Source organism: Schistocerca americana, chromosome 10, assembly GCF_021461395.2.
Source record: "Schistocerca americana isolate TAMUIC-IGC-003095 chromosome 10, iqSchAmer2.1, whole genome shotgun sequence".
In the NCBI taxonomy this organism is placed as follows: Eukaryota; Metazoa; Arthropoda; class Insecta; order Orthoptera; family Acrididae; genus Schistocerca; species Schistocerca americana.
Window position 1 is genome coordinate 190,426,382 of NC_060128.1, and position 12,096 is coordinate 190,438,477.

General features: G+C 42.1%; 1 protein-coding gene across 1 annotated transcript in view; it reads right to left on the reverse strand.

Moving 5' to 3' along the window:
- The window catches only part of LOC124552377 (AF4/FMR2 family member lilli), a 717,562-nt gene that overhangs the window by 34,816 nt on the left and 670,650 nt on the right, over window positions 1–12,096 (reverse strand). Inside the window, exon 8 of the mRNA XM_047126641.1 lies at window positions 72–87. Within this exon, the coding sequence (XP_046982597.1) occupies window positions 72–87 (16 nt within the window). The remainder of the gene's footprint in view (window positions 1–71; window positions 88–12,096) is intronic.

Below are 12,096 nucleotides of genomic sequence, written 5' to 3' on the forward strand. Positions count from 1 at the left end.
ATCCTAAGAAATTTTGGTCTTATGTCAAAGCGGTAGGTGGATCAAAACAAAATGTCCAGACACTCTGGGACCAAAATGGTACTGAAACAGAGGATGACGGACTTAAGGCCGAAATACTAAATGTCTTTTTCCAAAGCTGTTTCACAGAGGAAGACTGCACTGTAGTTCCTTCTCTAGATTGTCGTACAGATGACAAAATGGTAGATATCGAAATAGACGACAGAGGGATAGAGAAACAATTAAAATCGCTCAAAAGAGGAAAGGCCGCTGGACCTGATGGGATACCAGTTCGATTTTACACAGAGTACGCGAAGGAACTTGCCCCCTTTCTTGCAGCGGTGTACCGTAGGTTTCTAGAAGAGCGTAGCGTTCCAAAGGATTGGAAAAGGGCACAGGTCATCCCCGTTTTCAAGAAGGGACGTCGAACAGATGTGCAGAACTATAGACCTATATCTCTAACGTCGATCAGTTGTAGAATTTTGGAACATGTATTATGTTCGAGTATAATGACTTTTCTGGAGACTAGAAATCTACTCTGTAGGAATCAGCATGGGTTTCGAAAAAGACGGTCGTGTGAAACCCAGCTCGCGCTATTCGTCCACGAGACTCAGAGGGCCATAGACACGGGTTCACAGGTAGATGCCGTGTTTCTTGACTTCCGCAAGGCGTTCGATACAGTTCCCCACAGTCGTTTAATGAACAAAGTAAGAGCATGTGGACTATCAGACCAATTGTGTGATTGGATTGAAAAGTTCCTAGATAACAGAACGCAGCATGTCATTCTCAATGGAGAGAAGTCTTCCGAAGGAAGGGTGATTTCAGGTGTGCCGCAGGGGAGTGTCATAGGACCGTTGCTATTCACAATATACATAAATGACCTTGTGCATGACATCAGAAGTTCACTGAGGCTTTTTGCAGATGATGCTTTGGTGTATCGAGAGGTTGTAACAATGGAAAATTGTACTGAAATGCAGGAGGATCTGCAGCGAATTGACGCATGGTGCAGGGAAATGCAATTGAATCTCAATGTAGACAAGTGTAATGTGCTGCGAATACATAGAAAGATAGATCCCTTATCATTTAGCTACAAAATAGCAGGTCAGCAACTGGAAGCAGTTAATTCCATAAATTATCTGGGAGTACGCATTAGGAGTGATTTAAAATGGAATGATCATATAAAGTTGATCGTCGGTAAAGCAGATCCCAGACTGAGATTCATTGGAAGAATCCTAAGGAAATGCAATCCGAAAACAAAGGAAGTAGGTTACGGTACGCTTGTTCGCCCACTGCTTGAATACTGCTCAGCAGTGTGGGATCCGTAGCAGATAGGGTTGATAGAAGAGATAGAGAAGATCCAACGGAGAGCAGCGCGCTTCGTTACAGGATCATTTAGTAATCGCGAAAGCGTTACGGAGATGATAGATAAACTCCAGTGGAAGACTCTGCGGGAGAGACGCTCAGTAGCTCGGTACGGGCTTTCGTTGAAGTTTCGAGTACATACCTTCACCGAGGAGTCAAGCAGTATATTGCTCCCTCCTACGTATATCTCGCGAAGAGACTATGAGGATAAAATCAGAGAGATTAGAGCTCACACAGAAGCATACCGACAATCCTCCTTTCCACGAACAATACGAGACTGGAATAGAAGGGAGAACCGATAGAGGTACTCAGGGTACCCTCCGCCACACACCGTCAGGTGGCTTGCGGAGTATAAATGTAGATGTGTGTATTTCACCCCCTACGTTACGCGAGATTCTCGCGCATTACACTAGTACCCTCTCTCGTTAGATGTGTTCCATAGCGCAAGCTTCATCTGTTTGACAGTAGGACACAGGTAAACTGGTTCCATATTTTCTATTTCACATAAATGTTTTTAAATGGTCTGATATGTTTTATTTATTAAGACAGAAGGTTTGAATTAGCACAACTTTTAATAATTTTGATGCGCTTATGTATATATCCATGGATTTTAACATGCGAGAGTGTCTGGCACATACCGTAAGTGCCCTCTCTCGGCGAAACCATCTGCCCTAGTGCTTTCACACTCTCGTCACGATAGTTCATAGGCGAAGTACTGGTGCTAAACTGTTCGCATTGACCCTGTGCCCATAGTCATGTTATACAAATAGAGAAGATGTCTTAATCATTGACGACGCCTTTGGCACAATTGTTTTATTAATCTACATTGCATGATGTAATTTTAGTAAGTAACTAAAAGATTTCGGGCCTATATTACTCTGGTAATTTCACTGTTACGTAAACTTTAGTGTTCCTAATTTCCGATGCTAAGATTTTGCTAATGAAAGTGTCTTCCTGTTCAGGATTTTTTACTTCTGATGAAGGTATATTTATATATACCGAAACCTTGGTCAAGAATTTTATTAAATCTTTATCCTGCAACTATTTCGGCTGTCATCCTTTATCGTGAATAAACCGTTTGTCGTCCATGTTTCACTTCCACACATGGCTGCAGTACAGACAAATACCTTCATAAAAGACATCCTAACACTCAAATCTACATTCCATGTTACCAAACTTCTTCAAAAACGCTTTTCTTGATATCCTCTCTATTTCGACCATTTTAAGTTATTTTGCTACCCAAATAGCAAAACTAATACTACTTTTGTCGTCTCGTTTTCTAATTTAATTCCCTCATCATCACTCGTCTTTATTCGACTGTCCTTCCTTTGCTTTTCTTGCTGTTCATCTTATATCCTTTTAAGACACTGTCCATTCCGTTCGACTGCTCTTCCAAGTCCTTTGCTGTTTCAAACAGAATTACAATGTCATCGGCAAACCTCAAAGTTTTTATTTCTTCTCCCTGAAAGCTAATTCCTACTCCAAACTTTTCTTTAGTTTTCTAAAAAAGAATGCAAAAACTGGTAGAAGCCCAACTCAGGGAAGATCAGTTTGGTTTCCAGACTAATACTGGCCCTACAACTTATCTTAGAAGATAGGTCAAGGAGAGGCAAACCTACGTTTATAGCATTTGTAGACTTAAATAAAGCGTTTGACAGTGTCGACTGGAATACTCTCTTTCAAGTTCTAAAGGTGGTGGGAGCAAAATACAAGGAGCAAAAGGCTATTTAGAATTTATACAGAAACCAGATGGCAGTTATAAGAGTCGAGGGGTATGAAATGGAGGCAATGGTTGAGGAGGGAGTGAGACAGGGTTGTAGTTTATCCCCGATGCTATTCAGTCTGCATTTTTAGCAAGCAGTAAAGGAAACAAAAGAAAAATTTTGAGTAGGATTTAAAGTCCAGGGAGGAAAAATAGAAACTCTGTGGCTTGTCGATGACATTGTAATTCTGACAACACAGGACTTTGAAGAGCAGTTGAACGGAATGGACAGTGTCTTGAGAGGAGGATATAAGATGAACATCAACAAAAACAAGACAAGGATAATAGGATGTAGTTAAATTAAATGAAGTGACGCTAACGGAATTATATTAGGAAACGAGGCACTTAAAGTAGTAGATGAGCTTAGCTATTTGGGCAGCAAAACAACTGACGATGGTCGAAGTAGAGAGAATATGAAATGGAGTCTGGCGATGGCAAGAAAAGCGTTTCTGAGGAAGAGAAGTTTATTAACATGGAATATAGAATTAAGCGTTAGGAAGTATTTTATGAAGGTATTTGTATGGAATATAGCCATTTGTGGAAGGGAAACATGGACGATAAACAGTTTAGCCAAGAAGAGAATAGACGATTTTGAAACGTGGTACTGCAGAAGTATGCTGAAGATTAGATGGATAGATGACGTAACTAATGAGAAAGCACGGAAAAGAATGTGGGAAGAAAAGAAATTTGTGGCTCAACCTGACTAGAAGAAGGAATCGGTTGATAGGATACATTCTGAGACATCAAGGGATCACTATTTTAGGTTTGGAGAGCAATATGGGTGGGGAGGAGGGGGGGGTCGTAAAAATGATAGAGGGAAACCAAGAGGTGAATACAGTACCCAGATTCATAACGATGTAGGCTGCATTAGAAGAGATGAAGAGGCTTGACAGAGTAGCAAGGAGAGCCGCTTGAAACGAAGTCTTCAGACTGAAGACCATAACAAGAACGACAATAATGCGGGTTATGTTTCTGACTCTTCCCGGATAGTACTCTCTTGTAATTTCAGTAGGAACCTGTCTATGATGCACAACGCATCTCTTGTAGCGCATGCCACTGGAGTTTATTGAGCATCTGTGTAACTCTCTCACGCCAACTGAAGACCCCCTGAAGTAACTCGCCGCTCTTCGTTGGCTCTCCTCTATCCCTTCCATCAGTCCTACCAGGTAAGCGCCCCAGACTGACATACAACACTCTAGGATCGGTCGAACAAGCGCCTTGGAAGCTACTTCCTTAGTAGGTGAGTAGCATTACCTTAAAATTCTTCATATGAACCTGAGTCATCTGCTTTCCCTACTATTTGTTTTAGGTGGTCATTCCACATAAGGCCGGTGCAGATGATTGCTCCTAGATATCTTACGATAGATACACTTCACAGCAGTTTCTCATCAGTTGTGCAGCTGTACAGTAATGAATATATTAATATAGGAATATATTAAATTTATTTACGTTCAGGGTCAACTTCCATAGTCTGCACCATTCATCAATCCTATATGCGCCAATCGGCAGATCGATACTGTCTTCCAGCGTTGCAGCCTTCTCATAGACAACCACATCATCTGCGAATAGCCTTAAAAACTTTCCTACCCTTCAACTAATGATGTATGTATAAACTGTAAACACTATCAGTTCTGTCAACACTCCTCTGGGCTACTGTCGAAATTGCCTCTGCATCTGTCGATTTTGACAGCAACATGTTCAGTTCTATCTGCAAGAAAGTCTCGAATCCAGCCGCAAATCTGGTCCGATTCTCGGTAAGCTCGTACCCTTTTCACTAATCGTCATTACGGGACAGTGTCAGATGCTTCCCTAGAGTCAATCTGAGCGCGATGTCTACAGCGCAGTTATGTCATGGTGAAAGAGCATAGCATGAAGAAATTTGTAGGTGATTTAGAGTTACAGAGGAAGTGATATCGGTAGCAGAGTTATCCTCTGCCAACACTAAAGTGGCTCAGTCAGTGTAGATGTACAGTATACGTAGAACGGACGTTTTGATTTGTTTTCTGTGGTGTAACTACCAGTCAACTGCATACAAACAGCATATCTGGTCAGAGGTATCGGGTCATCCCTACGCCATGCGGAACTGACGGAGAGGTGGCCCCACCTGTACAAAAGGAAGCGGGGGCGTACTGTGTTGTCGGTAGAGAAGCAACGACAGCTCTGTGGCTTCGAACGTGGGCTAGTCACTGGATATCGCCTGAGTAACAAATCCATCAGGGGCGTTCCAACCTTTCTGTAGCTATGCAAGTCTACTTTTGGTCATGCGACTGTGGAGCCCAGACACGAAGGAACAACCGTAATTAAACCGGGATTACTGAGACCTCACAACCAGCGGACAGCGACCAACCGGTACCGCAGAGGATCGTTGTAAAGATCGCACGAAATCAGCGGGAGGAATCGCTTGACAGTTCCGAAGCGCCAGCAGCAGTGCAGCTGCGTGGGGAGTTGAAGAGAACGGGATGCAGTTCTCGAGTAGCTGCTCATGAGCCGCACATTTTTGTAGGCGTGCTAAGCGAAGCGACTGGACAGTGCGTGATTTGAAACGAGTGATGAATCAGCGCCATACTCTGTGGCTGTCCGATGGGGAATGTGTTTGGTGAACGCCTGGAGACTGTTACCTGCCATCATGTTTACCGCTAACAGTGAAGTACGTTATGGCGAAAGGTTCAGAGTGGTCCAAATGGCTCCAAGCACTATGCGACTTAACTAATGGGGTCGTCACTCCCCTAGACTTGGAACTACTTAAACCTAACTAACCTAAGGACATCACACACATCCATGCCCGAGGCAGGATTCGAACTTGCGACCGTATGAGCAGCGCGGTTCCGGACTGAAGCGCCTAGAACCGCTCGGCCACACCGTATGTCGAAAGGGTGTTTTTCGTAGTTAGGTTGTGGCCCCATTATTGCCCATAAGGCATTGTGTGGACTTTCGTCAACAGTTACGAATGAAGAGTAATTTCTAACATGTAACGGGCTTTATCAGTATTGTCTTTTTAAAGTAGACCGTGGGTGAAATTTCAACCCATTTAAATGGGGACTTAATCTCGAAGTTAAAATAACAAATGCATTTGTACTAATTGGGGCAATATTTCATGGCAATAGATCTTCAGTCTTGACCACATTCAGAAACCATTACGCGTTTCAGTCTTATACCATTTCCAGAGGATCTAGAAAAGATCTAGCAGACGTGGGGAAGAAAGAAATGTACTGTTTAAGATGAGCAGGCGTACACCGAGGACAAGCAAACTGAATGCAATGCGGACATAGCAGAACTTATTATGTTTTGGGTAGGTGTCAGCTCTGCTATGTTCACACTGTATTGTATTTTGTTCTTGTCGATGTACACTTGTCATATTACATCCAAATCATTGCTCTGTTTCTGATGTATGCTTCATATTTTTTATGATCCTTTGTAAATGGCGTAACGCAGAAATGCGCGAGGATTAGTTAAAGTTAATAAAGAACTGTCGTCAGACTAAGGTTTCGTTATACTCGTAGCACGAAAACTGGCCAGGTGTGATTAGGACTGTCGTAATCAGGGTTCCGCACAAACTTAATTATGTTATACAGACAGTTCATTTATTACGGGAATCGAAAATCTCTAAGACTTTTGCCTGACATAGATATTGATACTGGCAAGATTTCAGTCGCAGAGATTCCAAGATTGTCGAGAATGTTTTAATTTCAGTAATATAAATGTGACACAAAGTCACGCAAGAGCCAGGCGACCGTTATCATAATAATCAGTAGTTCTGTATTCAAATGGTAAAAGTAAAAAATCAGGCAATGAATGACTTTATATTACGCATTTCGGAATTTATCAGATATCCGGGAGCGATTAAGCGCGCAGATATGTCAAGTTGTATGTGAAACAAACATTCGCTGATAAATTCTGAATCACGTCATATGACCAGTTCAAATGGTTCAAATGGTTCTGAGCACTATGGGACTTAACATCTATGGTAATCAGTCCCCTAGAACCTAACTAACCTAAGGACATCACAGAACACCCAGTCATCACGAGGCAGAGAAAATCCCTGACCCCGCCGGGAATCGAACCCGGGAACCCGGGTGTGGGAAGCGAGAACGCTACCGCACGACCAATATGAGCAGTAAAGTCATTTCTTGCCTGATGTTTGACTTTTACCATCGCGACCCAGTCAGCCTGAACGCAGAACTACTGATCGTTTTAGTTTTAAGATTGACGTCGGATGACAATGAAATTTTTTTTCGTGTGATATAATTACAAATTAACAATTTTCATTTTTCTTCCTTTCTTGTGCTGTAGAATCTTGCTTCTTGCCGTCTCATGATTCTAGGTTAATGTACCGTATAGCTTTTAATCACTGAGTTTTGCTGCTTGCCAAATACTGATTACAGGTCAACGGGAAGTATCGTCTAGGTTTTTGTGGATGAGTTTGCGAGTATCAAAACATGTGACCTAAATTGCCGTAGCTTTTGATTGCGTTGACTTAGAAGCTTCTATGCCTTACACAACCAAGGAACCATAGACCTCACTATGCGACATATATTTCAAACTGATACGTCTGACTGCTTCTGAGAAAATGGAGTTTTAACAGTCGGAAAGGCACACAGATAGACGGACGAACAACAAAGCTATCCTAGAATGATTCTGGTTTTACCGTTTGAGGTACGGAATCCTAAAAAAGAAAAAAAACTACCGCGTCTCAAAGCATTTGTGCCGTATGTTTCTACAATATTTCATACTGAAGTCAGTGACGGCTTGTAAGCACACATTAGCAGTTATTTTGCAAATTGCTTGTTTTGGGTTTCTGCTTTTGTTATTTATTTTCACCCGTGTCAGTGTTCGCTCATAGTTACGTCTACGGCGATACACTTTGGCCGCGTTATTGCGTGTGATTCGGTCCTCAGCGATTTCGATTTCTATTGTCGCAAGGCTGTGTTCTGTTGACAGAGAACGGTAACAGGGCTACTTTAACGCTGATCCGTGTTTGCAGCTGGTGCGTGTGCACGCAACGCGACTATCTTTAGCTTCATTGTTTGCGGGAGCCTCCGACTAATTCATACTCTGTGATAAATGCAAGAGGTGTGCGTGATGGATAAAAATCGATGGAAACAGCTCTTACCGCGATATGAGATTATCATGTTTCCTCTTCGTCCCCGAATTAAACGTGCAAAACGGAACAATTTTTAATTTTGATACGAATCTAATGCGATGTCCTTGTACACACACTGTGTAGAAGCTAGACGCCTCTATTGATCCGCGCGGGTATTCTGAGACGAGAACATTCTTTCTCATGCTATATTCAGCAGCAGAGGTTCAGGCGTCCACTGAATCTTCAGCAACTGCGTTTAAATTGTTAGCAGCTTGCATTATCGTTTCTTTCTTCAGCTGTTTCCATGCTGTGAACGGCCTGTGTCTTAATCTCTGCATACCTACTACACCCAAAATACTCAGTAATCTGCTTTATCTTTTCTATTCTTCACTTCAGCTAAATGCCTACACTTCTTATTTCCCATATCCACTTGGTTTTAATAATCCTTCCAATTCCAGTTTTACACGAATTTTGATGTTGTTATGGTCTTCAGCCCTGAGAGTGGTTTGATGCAGCTCTCCATGCTACTCTGTCCTGTGCAAGCTTCTTCATCTCCCAGTACCTACTGCAACCTACATCCTTCTGAATCTGCTTAGTGTCTTCATCTCTTGGTCCCCCTCTACGATTTTTACCCTCCACAGTGCCCTCCAATGCTAAATTTGTGATCCCCTGATGACTCAGAACATGCCCTACCAACCGATCCCTTCTTCTAGTCAAGTTGTGCCACAAACTTCTCTTGTCCCCAATCCTATTCAATACCTCCTCATTAGTTATGTGATCTATCAATCTAATCTTCAGAATTCTTTTGTAGCACCACATTTCGAAAGCTTCTATCCTCTTCTTGTCTATACTATTTATCGTCTATGTTTCACTTCCATACATGGCTACACTCCATACAAATACTTTCAGAAACGACTTCCTGACACTGAAATCTATACTCGATGTTAACAAATTTCTCTTCTTCCGAAACGCTTTCGTTGCCATTGCCAGTCTATATTTTATATCCTCTCTACTTCGACCATCATCAGGTTTTTGCTCCCCAAATAGCAAAACTCCTTTACTGCTTTAAGTGTCTCATTTCCTAATCTAATTCCCTCAGCATCACCCGACTTAATTTGACTACATTCCATTATCCTCGTTTTGCTTTTGTTGATGTTCATTTTGTATCCTCCTTTCAAGACACTGTCCATTCCGTTCAACTGCTCTTCCAAGTCCTTTGCTGTCTCTGACAGAATTACAATGTCATCGGCGAACCTCAGTTTTTATTTCTTCTCCATGGATTTTAATACCTACACCAAATTTTTCTTTTGTTCCCTTTACTGATTGCTCAATATACAGATTAAATAACATCGGGGAGAGGCTTCAACCCTGTCTCACTCCCTTCCCAACCACTGCTTCCCTTTCGTGCCCCTTGACTGTTATAACTGCCATCTGGTTTCTGTACAGATTGTAAATAGCCTTTCACTCCCTGTATTTTACCCCTGCCCTCCCCATAACCTTAATAGTCAAAATGCTGTACCTCTACATGTACATCAGTACCCTGTGATCTGATTCTCGCCTCCCCCCTCCTCTCCTGTTCTAATCGCGAATGTGACGTAGGCTGAATGCATTGATTTTTTTTTTTTTTTTTTTTTTTTTTTTGGCAAGACGTGGGTGGGAGCAAATGATACGCTGCCCGATTCTTCTAGGAATTTCAGCAACATACCTCTTGGTGACGCCAGACACTTCTCTTGTGTTCCACTCGAGTTTGTTGGGCATCGCCATAACCGTCTTGTGTTTGCTACGCGATCCCGTGATTCGTTGGATCTACGCTTGCTAAACCTAGTAAAGGTACTCCACTGATACATCACCTTCCTACAGGTGTCAGCATCGTCCGGAAATAGCCTTACGCAACTTCAGCCGTCAACCACTCGGTCACTTAATATCACGGCATTAACCTTACTGAAAATATCCCCTGTGAAGTTCCATCTGTGATAAAGGCGAAGGGTTGACACACACGCTCGTCAGGTCAACCTATGTGTGTCCAGATACATTTTATCAGATGAAGCTCGCCATTAAACTTTCGACATCAGGAAACACAGTAGAAACGAAACTTTGCGTATTGTCTGAACGCAGTGTACGCTTTAAGGCGGAAGAAATGATGCACGACGCAGGAATTATCCGGATGGGACAGAAATCGGTTGCTGTGATGCGCATCTACAGACAAACAAATGATTACAATTTCAGAAAAATTGGATCATTTATATAAGAGAAAAGGCTTCATAAATTGAGCAAGTCAATAATGCGTGGTCCACCTGCGGTCCTTATGCAACCAGTTATTTCACTCTGCATTGCCCTTTGTAATGGTACTTGAATTATGTAACCATTACGGCAGCTCACCTCAACCTCTCGATACCAGCAATATTCTACTGTGTTTCTGTGAAGTAGTTAACATATTTCTGAGACAACATTCAGATTTGATTTAATTAATGTAGTGGTACTTTGATACAGCGATATGTTTGTATTGCAATGATATTATTCTTATGTGTATTCTTTCTTTTGCCACTATGATCTTTGACGTACTTGTAACTCTGATTTTTGGGGGCGTAAGCGATTATTAGTTACTTTGTTAGAGAGTCGGACCTTGAAAAAGTCAAGTCTTGGACGTCATGTTGGAAAGACACATATTGTAGTCAGCTTATAAAATGTGAACTTTAACAGTGGGGAGGATGTTTTCAAGTATGTTTTGTATTGTTAAGTGATGTTTTGTGTGTTACGTGATATTGCAACAAAAGCAATAAAAAGGAAGTGTAACTTAAATTCGGAGTGCTGATTATTTTTTTACATCACCATTCTGCTAACTTCGAAAGGTTTAATCGTCAAGAATGGTTTGTGAAGCGCATCTACAAAACTTCTGAATATCGCAGAATAAAACCTAGGCCTCTTTGCATCCGAGCTTGGAATCATCACCACCTAGATTTTCGACGATTGAGCCATGATTTTACAACGAGACCAGCGTGGGAAACAAGAAAAGATGAGTGCCTAGTTTATTCATTATTACATGAAATGACTTTATTAACTGTGCTCTAATGACACCTGCCACATAATAACTTTATTGTTGCCCGAAAATGCAGTATTTAGCAGCGTGAGCAACACCACAATCATCATTAAATTTTTGACCTTTGTTGTGGTAGGGTTGTTAGACCTGCAGGGCAAGTCACGACAGTCCTACATTTCAGCAAGATAATGCCCACCCGCACGCAGCGAGCGTTTCTACTGCTTTCCCGACCCTATCTATCTTGACCAGCAAGGTAGCTGGGTCCCTCCCCAATTGAGAGGACTATGGGCAGCGCCCTCGAATCGACTCGGAATATGACTATCTGACGCTCCAGTCGGTTAGAATTTGGCACGGTATCCTTCAGGGGGACATCTATCAAATAATATAGAGCTGTGTAATTGCTTGCATAAGGGACCGGGTTGCACCAAGACGTTATTGACTTGCTCAATTTGCGAAGTTCTTTCTGTTGGATAAATCGTGGAATTGTTCTGAAATTGTAATCATTTGCTTATCAGTACACGTTCATCTGATCTGTGCCATTGGGCTAATTCCTTCCCTGTGCGTCTTTTTTTTTTTGGCTTAGAGTGTAATAGGAAGAAGGGTTAAGTACATGGGTGATTTGTGGGGCGTCTGAGCATCAAGTCGAACAGAGAGTGGTTGACAGACGGGGGAATGTTATTCAGCACCCATTCAGTTCAGTGCTAAAGTTTATGAACTATGGTGGTTTATGAGTGCCGCCATGGCACTTTCTCGTAAACTAATGACCAGATGTTTTCAGACAGTGAGAGATCTGGAGAGCGAGGGAGAAGTGAAACACCTTCCTTATCAAAACTAGTGGGGACAGCACAGGCAGCAGCC